This window comes from Pieris brassicae, chromosome 3 (assembly GCF_905147105.1).
Source record: "Pieris brassicae chromosome 3, ilPieBrab1.1, whole genome shotgun sequence".
Classification (NCBI taxonomy): Eukaryota; Metazoa; Arthropoda; class Insecta; order Lepidoptera; family Pieridae; genus Pieris; species Pieris brassicae.
In genome coordinates, this window is record NC_059667.1 from 17,746,133 (window position 1) to 17,769,682 (window position 23,550).

Below are 23,550 nucleotides of genomic sequence, written 5' to 3' on the forward strand. Positions count from 1 at the left end.
TTTTTTCGTTAAAAATTTTAAATAATTTTAACTCTTGTTTAGTTGATTTATAAATATTATGAATATTTTCATAAATTATAACCTTTTTATTAACAAAAGCAACATTTTCCGCTGCCGCTGGAATGAGTTTCGCGGCATTCAGAATTTCGTAAAAACCGTCTTCAACGGGGTAGGCCAGGTCCATGATGACCTTCCGTCCGGGCAGGATAACCTACAAAGTCGCAAAACGAGTTCTGAAGCTCACAGGAGACGCCCTTGTTATAGTCGAGAGAAAACCCCGTTTTGAGGCAGACTTACGTACGCTACAAAAGCAATAGCTCCGCTGTCAAGGTCCATCAGGCCAACAGTGAGATTCTTGAAAAAAATATATCAAGCTACATTACGTCACGAGTAGTGGCCTAATATGAAACAGGGGGCTAACTCTGCTCCCCAGTAGTATCAGATTTATTATCATGATTGTGAAACATAAGAATAAATTGGTACTAGAAATAGTTGAATGTTTGGAGTTTACACTATTTAAATTCTTTGTCACAGTCTTGCAAGGACTTTAGGGCGACTCTGTAACAGAATACGGGAGCAAATTTACGTTAGTTATTAAACGTTAATTGATAGCTCATTTCAGAATCATTTTTCAGGTAGGATGGCTCCGTGCAGAGGATCAGACAGTCCTGACAATGCACGAGCGTGCGGTTCTTGGGTCGCGCTACGCTGTCACCCTGGACCCACCTAGGACGTGGCAGCTGCGTATAAGGCCACTAAGGGCGGAAGACCGGGGCTGCTATATGTGCCAGATAAATACTCAGCCAACTATGACTTGGCAGATTGGGTGTATCGATGTTTTTGGTAAGTGGAAATTGTTTGTAGAAAAAAATTGTCGTTGGATATTTGTTGGTTACACCATTGGTACTTAGTTACATGTCTTAATTAAAAGTCAACTGAAATACTTTTTTATATAAATGCTATAAATGTATAGTTTCAAATAAATATATTATTCTTAATAATTATTTTAATATTTTTACGAGCGTAATATCGCAAGTAGACATAATACTTATAAAGATCGTCGTTTAAGACGATGACGTCTTAAAGTAAAATAACTAAAAATATATAATTTACAGCCACACCTTGATATATTAATCGAATAATTCCAACTTCATTTTACGTAAAACCCCCTAATTTCGAAACCTTCCCCTCCAAAGCAATAAATACTAAAATACACTTGTTTGAAACGGTTTCTGAACGATTCTCGGGAGATTTGCTCCTTTCATTTTACCTTGGAACTTTCTGCTAACTTATATTAGTTCGAAAACAAAAATCAAGTATTACTTTATACTACTTAATACTTTTTAGCCCGTGAGAAATAAAGTCTAGTTTTAAGCGTTTTATAATAGAAATTGACGTCTAGTACTTATTAGATTGAAATTGCGATTCATGGAATTCGCAATTTTCTTTAAGCTTGTATTTCACAGATTTTTTGGTATAGGCGTATCATGTAAGGTTTTTATTTTGTTTTGTAATTATAAATTAGAATTTTATTTAATTAACTTAAAATGTAGGTAGAAGGCTAACAGAAATATTTTATAAGAAAATGTATTTTTTTCTTAGAGAATTATCGCACTATTTACTAATAATATAAGCAAGAAAATTTTGTATTTTAATACAATAACAACAACTAAAGCTACAGCATTACAATGCTCCATTTTTGTGTTACTTTATTATAAAATGAAATAAAAAATGTTGTAATAATTATTCCGTCTGTTACATAAGTGATTTTATAGATTAAAAAAAATACGATAGATTAATTCAATTATTCATTTTTAAATAAATACACAAAATAATTTGGTTGAAATACCAATCATTGAAACATAATTTACTGTTACGCAATCAGTTGCCTGGATTCCACTTATAAGTATTTTTTCACAGAAGATTTATCATAATAAAAGTCACTCACTCAAAATATACATTGTCATATAAGTCTCTCTGCTCTACACAGTCTCTCCACATAGTAAATACTAATATTAATTACCTACAAGTTATATCATAATAACCTAACTTATCGTTACTTTAAGTCAAATATAAGCCGATTTAAACGCGGAAAAGTCGTCTTGAAAATAAAATATCCATGTTCTAAAATATTCGGAAAGACGAAGGATAATAATTTGGCTTCCCCTTGCTATAAATAACGTCCCATTACGGCGGGGTGGATTAAACGTTCTTATGTACACTCATATATTCACCCCGCCCGTGTTTTACTTCAGAAAATTGATGAAGACATCGATTCCTGAAGATTTTGAATTTAAAAAAAGCATATTTTAAGGGATTTTGTTTTTGATGTTACTTTTTAGATACTTGGTGTACAAAGTCGCGCTGTTTATGCTTCGATATCAAGTTGGAGCGCAGATTACTGTTCAATTTGTATTTATTTGTACTTCAGTATAATTAAATGTAGTCTTTTGTAGAATATAACGGATTCTGTCTCTGCACCGCACTAAGCAAATGCTAAATAAACAAAGCTTTTTATGAATAATAATACGTAGGTTGTGAGAACCTATCCATATGGTGACTCGTCACTCATGATTACTAAGAAATTTGTATGGGAATTATACGGCATTAGAAAATATATTGCAGAAAGAATTGCGTTCAGTGATTCCTGGTCGTATGCCTCGGCCGCTTAGACTAATCTAGAGCGACTACCGAAGCTTGGTCCTCAGAGCTTATTTTGCGCAATTTTTAACCCATCATTTAGCAAACAGTATATATCATGTATTTTATAAGTTTGTTTTATGTAACCTCATAATATGCAATAGTGGGTCACGGTTAGATGTGTTGTTAAAATTGGTTTTAATTTAATTGAATCTCATGAACGTTAAAAATCTCCGAAAATTTACATAACCGTCAAAATTTTCTGCCTACCCTAAATATTTTTTTTAAATTCAAAAGCAATGTGTATGTTAAACTAATTTAATTAGAATATCGCCTAATTGAGATTGTTACACATAAATATTTTTATAGTGATACATGATAACCTTAACATTTATTTAAATAGCATATTTAACAGAAGTACCCTCAAAATTGTCACATCGAAAACACCTAAATATTAAAACTAGATTTATGCCAGTACCTTTGAATAAATAATTTCAAAGACGCCCGAACCGGAAACAGAAGTGTATTTTATTTAAAAAGTGGAAATATTGTCTCGGTACCGCTTTATTCTCGAAGGATCGACACTTATTTGTTTAGTATTCAACAGCTATAAATATTGAATGAAATGGTACGGATGCTCGAGGGAAAGGAAATATAATTTAAAATCATATTCCACTTATTTTAATTGACGTTGGAAGGGAACTCCTAATTGGTGATGTTTTGTATAATTTAGTAAATTTTTACATACAAAATCGCGAAGTTCGAAACGTTTAATACAGTACTCGTAATATATTTATCGATGTTGCGTGAAATTTTACAGTGAACGAAATATTGTGAGGTAATTAATTAAAAACTAAAATCGTGATATGTGTCTTCCAATCCGCACTTGGTGACAACATACCCACCATGGCTTTATTTAATTTGTGGGCTCAATCAGTTTGTTAGGTTGTTAAAACTCCAACATCGGACATATTTTCTCAAAACTGCGTAGCATCGTTGTAGTAATAAATAATTACTAAAGATCAAAGTGAATTTAAAATTCGACGTAATAATTGACGGTCGGACCTGACGCGTACAAATTAGGTCCGTGTTAAAAATCGTTATAAATTCAATCCAGGTAGAGCAAACTATAGTTTATGTAGTGATAGCGTGTTCAGTGTTCACCCCGTGACCGGCTCAACGATCGATTGCTCTTACACAATACTGGCTTATAGGGTCATTTCTTTTTAAACGATACAGACTTTAAGTACTTAGTTACGTAGAGCTGGTATTAGAATTATTTTTTGTTATGGGAGTCAGGAAGGAACTGACTTTGACAATTAACGCACATTTCTTCGTGTCTTGTGATGCAGCTTTACATCTTTACTTTAAATAACCTTTTTATGGAGTAGGATCACCTGATGTAGTAAAACCGCCGCCCACAATGACAGAAAGTCCTCGAGAGCCGTTCAGGTCTTTTAAAAATTAGTAAATTTTTGCTCTGCGTTCAATAGTTTGTTAAAAATTCATCTAAACCGTGGTAAACCCTCTTGTATTACGAGTTATTAAGGAAGTTATTTAGAATCATTAATCAAATAAGTTATACGTTGCCTTGAAATCCTACTTATTATATTTTAGGATGTGTATTGGTTAATATTCGTACCGGTTAATGTGTAAGATTTGAAAACCCTTTTAGGTATTTTTCATAACAAACTTAATTTTAAATTTCATAAAATAATTATATATATATAATAACATATTTGTTTATTTTTATTTTTGGTTTTTCAACTGTTTTCAACACGCCTTAGTGCATGAGTGAGTATGTGTTTGTATGTCAGAATGAATAAGTGTGTGGGTGCAAATGTGTAAGTGAGTGAGTGAGTCAGTGAACGAATGAATGAAGTGTGTGACATATTAGGTCTCAGAAGCATCTCCAACACTGCGTAAGGTGTTCATAAGCCAGTCCTTTATTAAATTGTACATAATGAGCGGGTAGATGTTAAGCAGCCTTTTTAATTTATTATACATTACTATGCTTGCATATTGGGTCTGGCGGAGTCGGTCCATACGGACCAACCACAACCCTATTTACTTTTAGGAACAGCCTACTATCGTACGGGAGCGATCTTTGTGTGCTTTTAAAATTACACTAAGCTTCCTAACGGAAAGTAATTGGCTGAGATCATAAATCTCTTCCGATGAAAATCTGTACAGCCGGAATACCACCACCCTTTTTTAAAAAAAATGTTTATTATACAATTTTTTTGTTATTATTTAAGGTTAGAATTTCACATTCCGCTAATAAATACCCAAATGTGATAGTTAAAGTATTGATTTGTCATTAATAAAATAGTTATGAAAGTTAATATATAGCATTTAAAATTCATTTAATAACCTCAGAATTTTTGGTATAAAATGTTAGCTTGAATGTAGGTCAGGTATAAAATATGCTTTATAATTTTCTCGTTCATTTTCAGTTTAGTTTGTAGTTGATTTCCCTTTGATCATCAACTTTACCGGCTAAACATGTTTGAAAGTAAAGAATGTTCTGACATATTCTTTGCTATGTATAAATGTTAATATTGTTCTATCATGGTTTATTCCAAAAAGACTATCGATTATGGTATCGACCTCGAATTTATAAAGGTTTTGTAATGATACTGCATTAATATATAATATAACCATAACCCATAGACTGATGCGTTGTAAAAATAACATTTATGTCCAACTTCGACATTGCATAAAATCCTTAACATTTAATATAGAATATCAAAGCTAATAGAATAAATATTCAATATACAAAATTTACACTACTATAGTGGTAGAGGCTGAAACTGCAAATAATTTCATAGCACATCGTGACTGGTAACGAAACGTTGACCAAACACAAGCAAACGAAACCCACTGGCGTTTTGTTTATTGTTCGATATGCTTATCATCATATCATCGTCAATTATTTTTTCATTAAAACATGCGCAAATATGATTATTAGCTTCATTTCTCCTCTTGATATTAATTTCCTTTAAATGAATTAATAAATAGCCGTCACGTAGACATTATTGATTATTACAAATAAAATTTGTATGAAGTACAATAAACTTCAAAAAGTGACAGTACTACAGGGTTATTAAAATCTAATACAACTACATAAAAAGCGTATTGAAAGGCCGGCAATGGACCCACATGAGTGTCCATGGACTTCGGTAACGGCATTTTAGGTATCCCGTAGGCTTACTTACCTTACAAAAAAATCTTATTACGATAATTTCGATAAACTTTATTAATATTTTGATTATATTTTTTTTTACTAAGCTGGATAACTATTGATATTTTAACATTCCTATACTGCGTTCTGTGTTAGCTAAGGAATAATTTTATGTTATTATAAGCAGTACTTTAGTTTTGTTATAAGTAAATAAATAGAACTAAACAAAATACTGTTGTATAACGTTACATAATATTAAAATTAACATGAGATAGACAAGGCTAAAACATTGAGGCATTAAGACCGAATTACGTCCAGAATAAAAATTTATAATAATGTTAGCGCGGCATAGATTTTAATGCGATTTGTTCGTGCCTGCAAAGGATTACTTCTGTATAATGTTACAGAGCTTCTTATGTCTTGTATCAGTGGAAATTACCTGATTATAATTAGTCGTCTTAAAGAGTGCACCGTATTCATTTGAAATATTCCTGTCTTTCGTAACTAAAAATGTCTATTTTGAGTATAAGAGGGAAATGGGAACAAAATAATGAACCATGAAATTTAATTATGAAATTAATTAAGTAATTTTCGATTATAAAGGGTGTCTCAGCGCCGATTTTAAACTTTAAGCACAAGTTTCTCGGTAACCCTCGGGGCTAGCGGAAGCGGTGGCGTTCGGTTTTTTTTATCGCTAAGTCGCAGTGGTCTAACTCGCACCGCGCGTACGCAGTGGGGGCGTACTTTTGCAATGAGTTTTCGTTGAGTGAAGCAAAACGCAAGTTTTGTAATCGCTTTCAAATCTGCCATTTAAGTGACCCTATTGCACTAAAGTCACGGTGTTAACTGAATCATCAGAAATAGACCTGTGCAATCAATTGAAACCATCGACCCGCGTCACCACTTCGGTCGCGGATTATCCATGACGATCAGTAAGAAGACATGCTGCCTCTTTGAGCAACCACCATTCAAGATAATGTTAGAGATTTTTTCAGAAGACCTAAAAATTCTGAAAAAATCTCAATGTTTATTTTACTGACACTGTTTTCAGTGTCACACTTTTACCCCGAAGGATACGTCAATCGTCAAAATCGCTGTTACTGGTCGTCAAGCAATCCGAATACAAACAAAAAGAAATCAATATGTGCAATATTGGCGAAGAAAATCATCGGAATCAGTTTTCTTTGGGAATTATTGAGATGCAACGGTAACAGTGACTATCGAGCGGTATATTGACTTCATTATTAATTATTGGTAGCACAGCTGCAAGAAGAGCATATTGACAAATCAGGTGTATGGTTGCAGACCGATGGATCTACTGAATATGGATCAAACTATATAATAAAAATATATGAAAGTCTTATGCAAGTGAAAAAGAGGAAAACCGACACAAACAACACTCGTTTATCCAAAACGAATTTGATTATTGTCAAAGAACTACGGAACTATCGAAACGTATTAAACCGACATTTCAGGATACAATTTCGGATAAAAATAAAGTTTGTCACTGGAGCTTAGATGAAAGAGGTTCAGTTTTGTGTAGGGTTACCATAAAAACCAATAAAATTAACTATTACAACATTTTATTTTTGTAAACAGGTTAATTCTATAGAGAATCAAAGGCTCTACAGAGTTTTTTTCGGAGAAACAAGAATAAAAAGTCTAACAATGTTTAATTGTTAAATGGTGAAAAAAAAAACAATATTAAGTCCAATAATCAAGCTCAAAAGAGTTTATAGAATATATACTTCCTATATTTTAGTTTCAATTGTTTATAAAGCCTTTATTGTTTTACTGCTAGTCCAAGTATTATCTCAGATCATTTATCTCATGATATTACAATTGGTTAGTATGGTTTTAGTCCAATTTAAAAAAAAAGGATTTTCTACTAAGATATGTTATAGTTTTTTATTGTTTTGTATCTTATTTTTTACCAGTGAAACTTTTTGTGGATATATCCAATTTATTAATTTTCTATTTTATTTTTTACTTTTATTGTATAGATGTATCTGTTTTGTTTCCTAAATGAATAAATATAATTTAACATTAGAATCTAGCCAAGCCTAAGTTAACACTAGTAAGTAATTAAAAACTATCCTATTTTACTAAAAAATATATGTAACATAAGAAAGTATCTAATGACACTACTTCGAGTCTTTATTAAGGGGAAGTTCTTGTATGCTATAATAATACACAATTATACACATTCAAAACTCTTCTTGTGCTAGTCTTAAATTGAAAGTGATGCACATGACAAACTTTAAATTAAGTAATCGTGAACCTTTCGTTCTTAAGATTTTCATTGTTACCAAATAAATCGGCGGATAATAATATTTTCCAGCTACAATGAAACGCCAGTGTTCTCGGCAATTATACACTTTATTTACGTCTTATAGAAATTGTATTAGGTATGCAGTAAACGACAGCTTATCTCCAAAAGATCAAAAACATGGCTACTTGCTATAATATCATTGTGGCAGCCCTAGTTCAGCAATATTGTCACATTTGCATGCGGCGTTCGCGATTTCTTATTCAATTCGAACTTGTTCCCTACTTTATTGGAGCGAGTGTCACGCGGTGGGACATGGCATCGAAGAATTATTTTTGATGAAATCTTTCTTGTGCTCTTTTATTGCAAAGTTTTCGATACTTGAAATATTTTGTTATTTGAATAAGGGATTATTTTTAGTTGGTACAAACTTAAAAATTTTCTCATACTGTACTATGTAATCTCACCGTTTATATGACTGAACAGCGAAAACGAAGTGACTTGCCGTATAACACTTCGAATTTTATAATCTCGACACTATAAAAGCATTTATTTTCCACATTCATATCGCGAGAAATAAAGATATTTCATCAACGCGTGACGTCGCTGCAAACATATTGGATTTTGCAATGAAATTTTTCATGCGATGTCTTTAAAGCAAAATAAAATGTTGAACATTAAATATTTTCCGCGGAAGTTCTGAATAAAGTTGTTGTAACTCTATCTATGAATCCGAACGGATGGAGTTTTGATGTAACGTTTGTACACTTAGTGGAAGAATGCTTTTAAGAGTTTAAAAAATCTTAGAAAGAAAACTACGTGTAAGTTTGAGTTTAGTTTTCATAACTTTTATGAACTGAAACGTGATTTTGTATTTGTTTCGTGTGTTCATGTTTGAAGAAATAACTAATATGCGAAACTTCATTGAACTTGTTTATTTATATTAAGTAAGTACTTTAATACAGAACTTCCTTGTTTAGTTTTCGTTTATTATTCTAGAGTTTCTAGAAAGTCTTTTATACGTTCCTCCGGTTCGCTTTTCCGCTACTTCTAATGCTCTTTTGAATAAGCTAGTTAAATTATTAACATTCATGAAAATATTCATATAATTGATCACGTCTTACTGTTTACGTATATTGTTATCGTGTTCTTTATGCTCTTAATAAATTTTTTTTATCTGTTTAGTGTTTTTTTTCTAATAGAATAGTATATTATTGGCCTTCTGTCTCTGACACACACCATAGATATTTGGTCAATAACCTCACACAGATTAAGAAAACAGATTTACTTAAACTATGACTCCCATGTGTCAAACTCCTTTACATTTTTAACGTATAGCAGTCCAGTTGGAACATAAATCAAAGAATAGGACCGATAAAATCCTCCAATTTTTTTCCATAATTAGTTCTTAAAGTAATTAAATAGTTTTAACTAACACGCATTTTATCATTTATTTCTTATATTTATCGAAATGAAACCTTTTAAGGATTATAAAAAAGTTATTTCTCTAATTAAAACCATAAAGGTGAAATTTGATTGAGCTTAAACACTACATTAGGCTATAAACTACTGTTATCTTTATGGGCCTTGGAATGGATTCTGACCCCTATTGTTTTATAGCAATCATAAATAGTATTGGGCGTAGGCGTGTCGAATCAAAAAGCCATTTGAGCGTGAATAAAGAACAACAGTGGTATTTCAGGGTTAAAACATTGTGAAACCTTCAAGTTTGTTTGTTTTACGGCTTGGAGTAGATCAGTGTGCTGAAACGTTATTGTAATTTCCGCTCCGACCGGGAATGACACGCATCTAAAATTACATTCCTATCTTGAATTTTCAAATCAAGCATTATTTTAACTAGATGAATAATCATGCGTCATAATTGATAAATAATGAATACTAATAGGAGATTATGATTAAAAACAAATTTAGTAAATAAATCATTAATGTAATTACTATTGAATCATAAATGTAATTATTTATATTTAAAATATCTACGCTAAATTATTTAAATCGGTAATAATGGCTATGAATGCTATGCCTGCTACGAGTGCTACGATTGCTACGAACTAAACTTTTAGGCAAGTAACTTTTATTATTATAAAGGATATTACAACCTAGCTGCTGGATGCCTGACCTCAATCATAAAAAAATAAATAAAAGAAGAATATATATTGTTAGTAAATGTTGATGGACCATAGAACAATTCTAGTAGCCAAGAGGGTGCTTAGTGGAAGACTTTATTTCTTCAGATTTTAAGGCAGGTCCATGCCCCTGGTACTTTTGTTTCCTAACCAATACATATGCACCTATGATAAATACTAACCAATTTAACAAATCAAGGGTCTGAAATGAATAATTATTTACGATCGTTTCTTGCTGTCTTCTTTTTCTTACTCCCTCAGCTTACTCCATATGTTCTCAGTTAATTAAAAGATTTTATTATGTAACGTGGCAACTGGTAGGAGGCTCACCAGATGTCAATACACCGCCTATAGGTACCAATATTGCCAGAGGGCTCGCAAGTGCGTTGATGCGGGAAAAATTGCCTTAAAAACGCTTAGTTGTGGACGACGGATGTCAAAGTGATACGGGTGGAATTTCGTATACTGCCTCGACGTCCGATGTTGAAACTTGGTATTATTTGATTAAAACAAAATTTATTTCAAGCATTTAAATACCGAAATTCAAGTAGACTATCGCTACTACGACTGTAAGCATTGTAAAATCCTTACAGAAGTCTTATCCAAATTAGTAGTTCTTGCGTAAACGAAAAGCAATGTCAGTTGTCAAATAAATAGTACAGTAGCTTGAACAAGGAATTGATTGAAATTAAATTAAAATATTCCATCAATAGTAGATATTGTCTGCGAGACACTGTTAGGACACAGTGGTAAAACAGGCGAGTTGAGCTCAACTAATCTGATTAAGAAATTCTTTCATTGAATGTAACCTACATCAAATGACCCTTTTATACTAGTCCATAAGTAGATTTTTAAATGCTACGTATAAATTTAATTATATCTTTGACTAGTTTTTCTTTCCTTAATATAAATGTTGCTCATGTTAATACCGACGACCGACAGTCGTAACTGTTAAAAGCTTTATACAAAGATGATAATAAAAAAATGTGAGGCAAACTTCAATATTATATATTTCAGTTCTCAATTTACGTGCGCGGTAAATATCACGAATCCTTTCCAATTTGGAATTTATTCTGTAAACTAGTATTTTTTTCAATTTGTTGTCTGTGACCTATGAAAGTGTATCTTTTTCACATGTATTAAGGTTTTATTTTGGTCTTTTCATATAAACATTTTGGCATTGGAAATAACATTTGCGGCGGTTTAATATAAATAAAAATTTATTGTGCTTTAAAAGTCCGAGCTTAACAGCAAAATATTTGTTCTAAAATTGAACTGTCAAAAGGCGCTTAGGAGGATAACCATTGTCATATTGACGATAAAAATAATTCTAAAACTAAAATCCTCGGAATCGACATTCTATATTCAAATTCTTTTCATAAACAAATTGCGTTGTGTCAATAATGTGTCATAACGGCTTAATTTCTTTCCCCGTACAGTTAAATCCCGCATGATTGATGTATGATCGTAACGATATTAGTATGTTCGGTCGTAAAAAGCTTATCCTTTGACACTTGCTTTTAAGTTTCAGCTATACAAAATATCTATGAAATACAAAATTTATGTTGTTCAAGAAATATTTTTTTATAATTTAATTTATTTAAGTTATGTTTTTTACACATTAATCCTCATACATTTGCGTATTATGAGTAGTAGATATTGAAAATTATAATCTAAAAATGGAAAAAATCTAAATTTGGATGAAAAACAGCGTGACAATTTCCTAAAAAGTTTTTCACTTCGAGCGGTAAAAAGTGAAATTTCCAAAATGTCTTCATGATTTATATCGTCTTACGGAATAACATGGAATCTTTTTGTTGTTTTAAATGTTATACTTGGGCCGCTATTTGCATTGAACGTTTTTTTTATGGAACGTTCTTTTCTGTCTCATTTGATTTGGGTAGAATAAATTTAGGGTTTTAATTTCGCTTAGTCCCTTCTCAGGCATTGAATATTCAGGATGTTAGGGCAAAACTTTCATTCTCATTTGGAATTTTCAAATGTTTTCCACGAAGTTCCTTATAGCGTGTTACTAAGGTTTATGATCTCTACTTATACTGATAATTTTATATGTATGTTTCACTTATTTTTTTTAAATGTCTTATTGCAGGAACGTATAGCGTTCGGGATGTGGGCTATTACACACTCGTGATTTTTCTTAACCTTTTCCGCACTCCGCACTTTTGCGTTCTCTTTCCCAACCGTCAAAACAATGCCTATTGTCTATGTCTACATAAGAAAAAACCAACCACAATGTTTTTACTAGAAAAAATTCATAGAAGCTTAAAAGATTTAATGATTTGATTCAATGAGTTAGGTTACGTTTCATTTCATAGCTATAAAAAAATTCTACTGAAGACTTAGCTGTATGAGCATAGTTCCCTTTGCCTACCCAGAATGCATGAGGAAAACAAAAAAATCTCTGCTTATATTGCTTTACGGTATACGCCTACATTTTAATATCAGTAACATGCTTATTTACTTAATTGATACATATGAAAGTCCAAATTTAATTAATAACGGAAAATTGTGAGGCAAAATCTCAATTTAACGTCATTAGCGTTATTAATCTGCATGTCAGGATGAAATGTCATTGTAGGTTGTCATATTATGTTTTACGAAAAATATTATACTAGCAATAAAAGACAAAAATAGGGTTATCCTTTATGTAGTAAAAATGTAATAAACAGACTATGAGCTTAGCTTCTGTATAGAAACAGTTTTTAGGAGGTTTGACTAAACTTCGTTGTCCGCAGTGCCTCCAGATATAATGAGTGATGATACATCTGGGGATGTATCGGTTCAAGAGTTGGAGAATGCGACTCTAACTTGCAAAGCGACTGGACATCCTGCCCCCAAGATCACGTGGAGGAGGGAAGATCACGAGCCGATATTGCTGAAGAAACCTAACTCTAGAGAGTTTGAAAAAGGTAACAACGGCACGGTTTAACTATTTTCTTGCTTACGGAAACATCAGAATCAATCTTCACAATAATAATTACAGTTACATCGTCTTGAACCAGGAAGGGGGAGAGAAAATGATGATATTACACATAAGTTTTTATTTAATGTTTAATCTATATACAAACTCACTTTAATGGCTATATAATATATGTGTTAAATCATTTTTTATCTAAACAGTGGTCATGCAAGAGTATTTATGGTACCAGTATTCCCTTTATTATAACCCAAATACATAATAACATGATCTTTATGGGGAAAAAAGTCTCTCTTATTAAAAATTTTATAAACTTGATACCAGCTGCTTCATAATCATATAACAATACATTTATATATCAGACAACATGAATAATAATTCTCGTGGAAAACAGGTTTCTTGCATCTACAGGCTAATGTTGTTTCAATTAGTTTGTGATGCTTTACGGGCAATATAATGTTGTTATGTATTTAAATTTGTTCGACGTCCTGGTGGACAGAAAAACCGTGTCCAGTTTCCATCACACTGTTATTCATCTTTTTTATATTTCTGATTATGTATACAATAAAGCAAACTTTACAAAATTGAGGTATTTGTATATAAGTAATACAGTAAACACAACTTTAAATCTACGGCCAAAAATCGTGCAAAATCCTTTCACTTACATATTTCGAATTTTAAGCAAATATATTGCGTTGACGTATTGTTCCATTCGTTTTTGTTTCTGGACCAGGTTTTTACTGTAACAGTCCTAAAGAAATCTTCAGACTTAGCCGTTTCTACGTGTTTAATTTTTAAATAAAACCGAAGCAGGATATCAATTCGAATTGTATTTTTGTGTTCAAGCAAAACATAGCTTCATACGATCATTAGCCTTTGAATATGAATGAATGAATTAACGTTTTATACATTCAATTATCTTAGTACAAGGCCAGTCAAATAAAATTGTGAATTTTTATTTAAACGGAATTTATTATAAAACCAATACTGTGTATATTTAAAATATACAAAAGACTAAAGTGCTTAGCTCAGGCTGTTAAGATCAAACTGAGCACGCCCTTAACTGAAGAGGATTTTAACGACTAATGACGCTATTCGGTATCAAAGGCTCGAAGGCCATATACGAGAAATGCGTGTTCAAAATCGTTTTATTCGTATTTAGTTCGGAGTCAGTGTATGAAATCCTTGATAATTTCCATACGGGCTGAATAAAATAAAATTTTATTAGCTGAAGTTACCGAAGTTTAGCGTAACGTTCAAGTCGCGATATAAGGTAACGTCTATAATGGTATAAACTTTCTGTATTTGACAATTGGGAGTCTTATCTTTTATATTAACTTTTTCATATATTCTAAAATGTGTTTTGAGTTTACATGAATATGAGATATATAACGGATATGAGATAAGGCTTTTATATAGTAAAAAGGTTTCAAAATAATTTAGAACCGTTTATAAATACAATTTGGTTTTGTTTGGTTTGGTTTCTTAATTTTTCTTATTTGGATTGTGTTTATTTCATCAACATTAGCCGCTTTATAGGCCGATGCAAGAAATCTGTTTTCCACGAGAATTATTATTCGTGTTGTCTGATATATAATATATTTATTATATCATTATGAAGCATAGTTTTGGAGCCCACAGAATGCAAGAATTCGTCCCCCCACGTGGACGTATTATTCAGTTAGCAGTTTTAAACAATTAAAATAATTGTTTTATCGAGAAGCAGATACTAGCACAGACATCAAAAGAGCGTTATTGCATAATGCCGTGCAGTTTTATAACGCGTAGAGATTTTAATTGTATTTCGTTCCCATAACGACTTTGCGACGTTGAGGCTAATTAAATACTGGAATTGTTTACGTTACAACATTACGCGACATGTTGAATCAACTTTGAGACTGGCCACTGTCCATACAATAATTAGCTTATGCAGAACATAAATAAAATTAAGCATTTGTTAAAGATTACTCTTTTATTTAAATACTATACAATGCATATGCATAATGGAATTGTAGAGTGAATACAAAACAAACATTGTGCACACACCTTTGTACAACTCGAAAGCATCGTCATTTCGTGTCACGCGCGATTATTTTACATTGTGAAAATTCTTTACGTGTCTGCATTATGCTAGAACTTTGAAAATCGTACTTTCATACGATTTCTATGGATAACGTTGTTGAATTACTTCTTTTGTGGTATAATGTGGTTTGAATTTTCACGTTTTATAATCATCGCCAAGTACTGGTTGACAACATTCCCCTCAAGTATTTAGTCACCCATTATATATTCAAGACATGGTAGTCGGCAATCCTCAAATCTTCAAATAAAATACTAAATTATGTCATATTACTCGTAAATATATATAACCTATAACCCCATTACGTTTAATACTCTTTTATTTATTTATTAACACGTTATATTAATAGAACACATACAATTAGATAATAAAAACATATTAAGGATGCAGCAAGCCTTATCGCCATCTTGCGGTCTCTTTCAGGCTTCCTTAGTAAGAAAAATAAAACGATTTTTTTTTTAGTGTAGAGTAACTAAATTGAGAAATTCAACTTATAGACAACAATGTAGACGTATACAATTTCTAAACAAACAATAAATAAAAACTAAAAGCTCATCAAAGAAATTAATGAATCACTTAAATACAACAAAAATAATTATAAAAGTCACCGTCACTGAATATATGAAAAGGATATGGTTAAGAGTTGTTTATGTAGAAGACTTTTTATAAGATTTGTGTGGAAGATTATAAGAAAGCATTTTATCTTGATTCCACAAAGACACAGAGTAGATAGATCTTACGTTGAACGACAGTCTGACTTCGATCGATTACATTAGAAATTAATGTCTATGGATAAGCGACATACTCACAGACATTTATGGATAGATTTAAATGCTTTGAGTATCATTCTAAAACCTGTATAATGCAGTTATAACATTTACCTGCTTGATAAATATATAGTTATATGTTCAGTCGTGACTTTTGTAATTATTTTTATTAGATTTAAGGGATCCATGACTCTTTTGAATTATTTGATTAGCTTTAATTTTTTTTAATGGTTTGTTTAAAATATATATATATGGTCCAATTATAAAGGGTTACTATGTATTGGCTGGTATAGAGTACAGGTATAGATAACTTTAGAACCATAATATAGATGATATTATGGTTCTAAAGTTATTCACTGGTCAAACAATGTATCAGGAGTCAGAATGTTTCTTGCCTTAATAATTGTAAATATAGTAGATGTAATATGTCTCCGTTATATAGGGGCTTAAAATTTATTAAATGTTTTTATAAGTAAAACACAAAAGGCCGTAAAATATATGATGACTTTATTACTGAAATTGTATTGAATTTATTACAAAAGGAAATATTATTCGTAGTATTGTCACAATATAATTAAAATTTCAATATTGCCAACATTAACAAGCATTTCATTTTGTTTCGTCCTTTATTTGCAATTACACAAAATTATTACAATTTCTGAAATTCAAAATTAACACAATATATTAATTCAGTCCATTATTTCAAAAGCGTACATTTACTATGATTGTCACAATTGAGAAGACTAATCAAAAATATAGTATTAAACATTGTTGAAAATTAAGCGTCGAAGCCTTAAAGTAAACCGTGTCATGTGCGAAAATGTGAAGATATATTGTGTCCTAAGCCTTAACAGGCGCAGGTGTGTCCGTAAATTGCTCTCGGAGTCTGAGAAGTTCAAGTGAAATATTTTAAGACGTGTTTACACCTTTAAATTATGTATTCTATAACGTAAAGTTTAATTTAAATGATAACATCGAAATTTGATACCTCAATTATATCAAAATAAACACTACTAAATTGTTATTTGATTTATATAAATATAAATAGAATTGATGTTGTAGTTTCAAAGAGTATAAATAAATTACATTCTTTATTTTAATCAGAAAGACTCGATCACTCGCTTCACCTGACTTTAAAATTGAACTCTTGAAATCGAAAAATAAATTGAGGGGACATTACAACTTTTATTTAAAAATTTGATATTTTTAAAGGTATTGTTATATTCATAATACTTAAAAGAATAAAAACTTTTGCAATTGTTTATTGTATAAAAATTTGTTACCCTCGAGTAGACCTTGGTATTTGTAACTTCCACTAGGGATCCCAAGATTTATAAGAAATAAAGATATAGTTATCTCAATATCCGTTGCGCCTTAACAGCCTTGGAATGACCCGGGATAAAAACCCTATCGAGGTCATCGCTATCACTATTGGGAGTTACAGAGACAGCAGATCCAGTAAAATTACTGTTCAAAAGCGAATCTTATAAATTTATAGTGAGTTCGAGGTTGTTAGGTTCGCCTGGGTTACTTGGGTTACATACCCTGGCGTGTGCAGGGCTGATGAGGCTGTTTTTAGTGGTTATAGTCTACCCCTCTACCCTAGCCCCATAGATGTCAAGTGTCAAGATTGACATTCATAGGACTGGCCTGCGTAAGCGCATTTTCACCTCATAAAAAAACCTTAAGTTTGGTTATAGGCACTAAGAAAGAATGTTGACATGATATGGACGGTTTTATTCCCATATCTGGTTTCCCAAACTTGATATAACGATGATGCACTGTTGATGATGCAAATCTTAATTGGGATCGCAATCCGTTTTGAACGCCAACCTTTTGAACCCAACTGCAAAAATTATAAGAAAGAACCACGCAAAAAAGCGATTCTCAGTTGATCTAAATAATTATAAACCATGATTTTTAGATGCAAACATAAAGGAGAAGTTTTCATAATTCGTTACTAGTCATTTACGAAACTTTACCTAAGTCACATAACAGATTCAAACTAACAAACTTCAGATTATAAGGTAGTGGTAAAAGGTATTATTTTCTATAGATCTAAAAGATATAAATATCCATACCATTATAGGAATTTTACGTTACTAAAAATGAACGTTGTATCGACTGTGTGAAACATACTGTCTAGTAAGAAAAACACTTTTTGAACGGATTAAAGCTATGTATTATTATTAATAACCTATAATTATTTACATAATTTTAAATTTTAATTTTTTTCCGACGTTTCGCGTGATTTTCAGCGTGCGTGGTCACATAAATACAAATAACACAACTTTCTTTGCAGCTGTGATACTTTTGACATTTAACAGCTTTTGTCTTCAGGCACTGTGACCACTTACGCTGAACAGCACGCGAAAAGTCGGAATTTAAAAAAAAATAGAATTATGTAAATAATTATAAGTTTTTAATAATAATACATAGCTTTAATCCGTTCAAAAAGTGTTTTTCTTAATGTGTAAAAGCTATTTTAACAAAAGACAATACTATACTATCTAGTGTGTTTTCCAACCCGTTTGTACCATGCAACATGTAACAAACATAATTTTTATATCTAAAATTAAATTGGTTACTTAAGAAACTTAAATGATAGGTTTGAAGAAAAAATCTTTGGAAATTGTAAACGAAACATAGTAAGAAAGTTTTAAAACATATGAGGAATAAGTTCTAAAATATGAAAAAAATAAATTTATTATTTCTTTCATATTCGAATTAACTATCAAACTGCCCTCCTGTGGAGCGCAGAGAAATACTGTTCTGTATTTATACTTTACTTACGGGCTTTGTTAATACGTAATTCCTTTTCTGCCCACGCCGAGCTAAATCAATATTCTTATATAACGTTAAGCATTATTTATTTCGAAAAGCACCTATGCCCACACACTAATTACGCTTTTAATATACCTTTTGTATCAAAGTAATCGTATACAAAGCGTTTAATATTATGTGGAAGTGGCCGAGTGTTATAACTTTGTAAATCCATTAGGAATAAGTTCTAAAATATGGGTCATTTAGTTGATCATTTATAATAACTTAAATCAATATAAAATGTCATTATGATTTACGTATAGCTTTGTTACGAAACTATTTTTGTATCGTTAAAAAATTCTAAAACATGATAATGACAGTATTTTGATTTAAACTTATATGGTCCGTAACATCCCAATTTGCGATTTGGCAGATTCATTTCTGTGTTTTTAAATTATTCAATATTCTTAAGTCCTCCTTCTGTGTCCGTGACCCACCTTAGTTACTTTTTATAATAGTAATAATATTAATTTATTACAAGAATATGGTACAAAAATGTGTAAGGTGGTAAAATAGTAAGTTCGCATATTCTGCCACACACAACGGCGCGTAAATTTGTCTTTAAAGGTATTTTACATTATTAGTCATATGAATTGGTCAATTCTTTTTTTATTTGTATCGTACACATCATATCATACGTTATTAAATTTTATATCAACTACAGGGTCTCACGCAAATAATCATTTATCATCACTATACGATATTTTCCTTCACCTTAGTGTCGAGTGCAAATAACATTCTATTGATACACAGCCGTTTTAAACCACACCCATTATAACTAATCTTGTGTATTATTAGGAAACGTAATATTGTAATATAAATGGTGATGCTGGAAGCTCATAAATTATTAGGCAAAGGCCAAAGTTTAGTCAACGGGTTATTAAGTTTAAATAATTTTTGATGGTTTCGTTTGAAATTATAGGTTAGACTTATAACGATAAATGGTGTTAATTTGTTGTCATATAATTCCTTCTTATAAAATCTGTAAATGTATTAAAAGAGACACACAAGCATACTACATATGTCTTTAGAAAAATCAACTATGTTTTATGATATACTTCACCAAATTTTATTCCGAAAGTGTGTTACTATACATGAAACCTAAATCGCTTCAATTGCCCTTAAAACGTTTAAAGATGGCCCTAGGTTTCTCCAAGATACGGGCGGGAATGAAAATATGGGACTAATGAGTTTATAACATATGCTTAAACCAATCAATCTTTTGTTTAATTTTTATCTACCCTTCTTGTTTAGTTAATATGATTTAATATCAACTTTCGCCAGATATTGGGCTTAAAGTATGTTATATAATTGATACTTATTTAAGTATAAACAAAACAGTGGTTTTGTTTTTTAAGAACTTTGTTAATTAGATTAAGTAGTAGTTTGTTATTAGATAAGTATTAGAATAAGAAAGAGCGTTCATCTCTAATACAGGTTCTCGAACTTAAAAGTGATGTACTAAATGTAGATTTAAGACTATTTACTTAATAAAGATTTTTTTTTGATCAGATTGTACTGAAACTCTTCCTTGGGAAAAAGTTTCCAGCGTCAAGATTTTGACGTAAAGTAATATAAGTAACATTAAATTTTTTTTTTACAGTGGAAAGTTACGTAGGCAGCTCAATGCCCTTATGGAGAGTGGATCGGCGGCAAATGGGCGCCTTTCTATGTATAGCATCCAATGATGTGCCTCCAGCCGTTAGCAAGCGCATCACTCTTAATGTTAACTGTAAGTTTATACATCATTTAAAATCCTACAGGCGTCATATCTATTTTCTTTAATTTAGGTAGATTTAATTATGTTAACAACACAACACTACAATGTGCAGACTGAGTGCGGATTTCCAGTGACGATTTTTTCTTAATTAATATAATACTTATAAAATGGCAGTAATAAAACATATTGCAAACGAAAATATTTTTAATATTCAACTAATTCATTCGTGACCATATTACAAAATTAGAAACATTAAATTTTAAGCATTACGTCATAATTAAATAGCCATTAAAGCCTTTTTGGTAAAGTATAAAATTCCAATGGAAACTCGTCATTTTCACTGCGGTAAAATTATAGTAATTTGTAATATTTTGAATTCTATTATTTTATAAATACAATAACCAAACATCATTTGCGTAAATAAACCCTCCAATATCCTGAAAGCGAAATTCCGGAAATGGTTGAAATAGTTTTGCACGGTCATTAAATTGGAAAGTGGTTAGTTCGCCAGATTTCGAAATTAATCATACGCGCAAAGTTGCGAGCCAGGCCGAGGGGTACCGCAATACGAATTGTCTGCTAAAGTATTTTCAAACATAATATTTCAATAATTAGTTAAATATTTTATGACTAATAAGATCAATCATACTGGATTTGTTTTATTAAGAATTCCTGAATAGTTTAATTAGATAAAGCTTATTTTATTTCTCTTACGATTCCCACTTAACGAATACTGTGATGAATATATTTGTATTAGAAGAAGGAACGGTTTTTAATCATAACGAATACGACATAAAAAAAATTGAATCGTATTTGGGTCAAATCAGCGATTTAAATTAAATAATAAGTTGTTTTTACTAAAAGGCCTCTTTAAACCAACAATGTTTATAGCTTAATTTCTCATACCAAATTATCGTATAAACCAAAAATATACTATTTAATAAGCGCTTTAGGCTTAAAAACTCTCTTTTATTTCGACTCTTTTGTAGCTACAACATAATAAATAGGTAAACGTAAATCCTTAGGCAAAGTAAACTGTTCGAAATTTGTATAAATGTAAAATTCAAAATACTTTTATTGTAAAGCTTTTGGGCTTACCTGATCTTACGCTTCGGTCTGCCAATACCTATGGGAAGGGTTAACGAGTTACAACGTAATCCGTGAAGGCAGCTCCGATGTCAGCCTTGGAACCTGTCCAGGGTTTGACCTCTACTGCCTCGTATATTATGCAATTTTCCGCTTACAATTTGTGATTGAAAAATCTGTTTTACGACGGTTGAATGAAATTGAGTTTATAAATACTTTTCCTGTTCCGTTGGTTGTATTTAAACCGTTTTTAATTTCATACTATTTTCATATTTCCAGCTAATAAAGTTAGTTACGGAACGACGACGCAAAAAATAAATATATTATATATATACATTTCATTCATATTTTTATAGTAATACATCTGTGTCATAATCAGTAACAACAACTCGTTATCAAATACACCACAGAGGCAGTGTTGCATTACCAATACTTGTTAATTTACACAAATTCATTTACGTCCTTTTAATAAGCCATTTTTCAAGAATATCCAGCGATTTATTTTAGCTCATCGTTTTCAATACAATGTTATCTTAGCCGTAACCCACATACTAAGCATCGATTATATTGCCATCCATATTATAATTCAGACTTCAAGACTATTTCGTTTAGTGAAAAATGTAGGTAGTGCTGTTGGCGAGATGCCAACGACGTGGACTGCATCAGTCACTTCGCACGACGCTCTTGGGATAAAGACCGTTCTATAACTGGAAATTATTGCACTACACATGCGTCAAATAAATTTCCCGATAAGAATATACTTGTTAACTGGCATCATTTATTTTAATTCGTATATAAAGTCGTAATTCAACTGGACATTGTATGTGATATAATAGTGTCTATATTTATTATTCTGATAAATGAGTTTGCTGTGTCTTGTGTAAAATATGGTTGGCCTTATTAATTCTGCGTGTATTACCATGGTTACTATAATTTTTGTATGGAAATATCATCGTAGTCTGCGTAACCAACACTTGACTTGACAACATTGTAAATGCGAATAACCTTTTCGTTTAAGTTACGCTACAAGCTACTAACACGGCTGGCGCTGCGTAAAATATAGTCTGCAAGATACAAATATAATAAAATCCTGGTACTTTTAAAATATCGGTGTCTATTAGATTTCCAGTGTTTCCATTTGAACAGTGTTGGCCTAGTGGCTTTAGCGCGCGAATCTAATCCCTGAGATCGTAGGTTCGATCCCCGGCTATACACAATGGACTTTCTTTCTATGTGCGCTTTTAACATACGCTCGAACGGTGAAAGAAAAATCGTGAGGAAACCGGCTTGCCTTAGACTCAAAACATCGAGGCCCTGCGTCAGGCAGAGAAGACTGGCTAATCACCTTCTTGCCTATTAGATAAACAAATTATCATGAAACAGATACAGAAATCTGAGGCCCAGACCTAAAAAGGTCGTAGTGCCATTGTTTTTTTAATTAGATTTCCAGCTCACTATCTTTTGTATGTTATATATAGTATATGTATTTTAAAACACATCTTTTCTTTTCAACCAGTTGCTCCAACAGTTAAAGTTCCAAACCAGCTGCTAGGAGCACCCTTGGGGACGGATGTCAAGCTCAAATGCTACGTGGAGGCATACCCGAATACAATTAACTATTGGATCAAAAATAGGGGAGAAATGCTATTAGATGGGTAAGAAAACTAATAATTTAAACTTTAATTAACTCTATTGTTCATTTCTCTGAAATTTTTCTTCGAAAAAAAAAACATAATTTATGAATCAACGTGGTTGCTGTGCAAAAAATTAAATTTGTCTATTCACCGCGAGACAGCTAATTTTCGAGAACCTAAAATACTTGGAAATAAAACTAAAATGTTTACCTTTCCAATTTGCTTTTGAATGTAATTTGAGCCGGTTTCGACTTATTATTTTTGT

The 23,550-nt window shown here is 31.5% G+C and overlaps 1 protein-coding gene across 2 annotated transcripts in view; it reads left to right on the plus strand.

The window, feature by feature from the left end:
• Window positions 1-23,550, plus strand: part of LOC123707247 (lachesin-like) — a 41,998-nt gene that overhangs the window by 12,504 nt on the left and 5,944 nt on the right. For both annotated transcript variants that reach the window (XM_045657132.1, XM_045657133.1), the window contains exons 4-7: window positions 636-843; window positions 12,994-13,167; window positions 20,449-20,577; window positions 23,168-23,306. In XM_045657132.1, coding sequence (XP_045513088.1) covers window positions 636-843; window positions 12,994-13,167; window positions 20,449-20,577; window positions 23,168-23,306 — 650 coding nt within the window. The remainder of the gene's footprint in view (window positions 1-635; window positions 844-12,993; window positions 13,168-20,448; window positions 20,578-23,167; window positions 23,307-23,550) is intronic.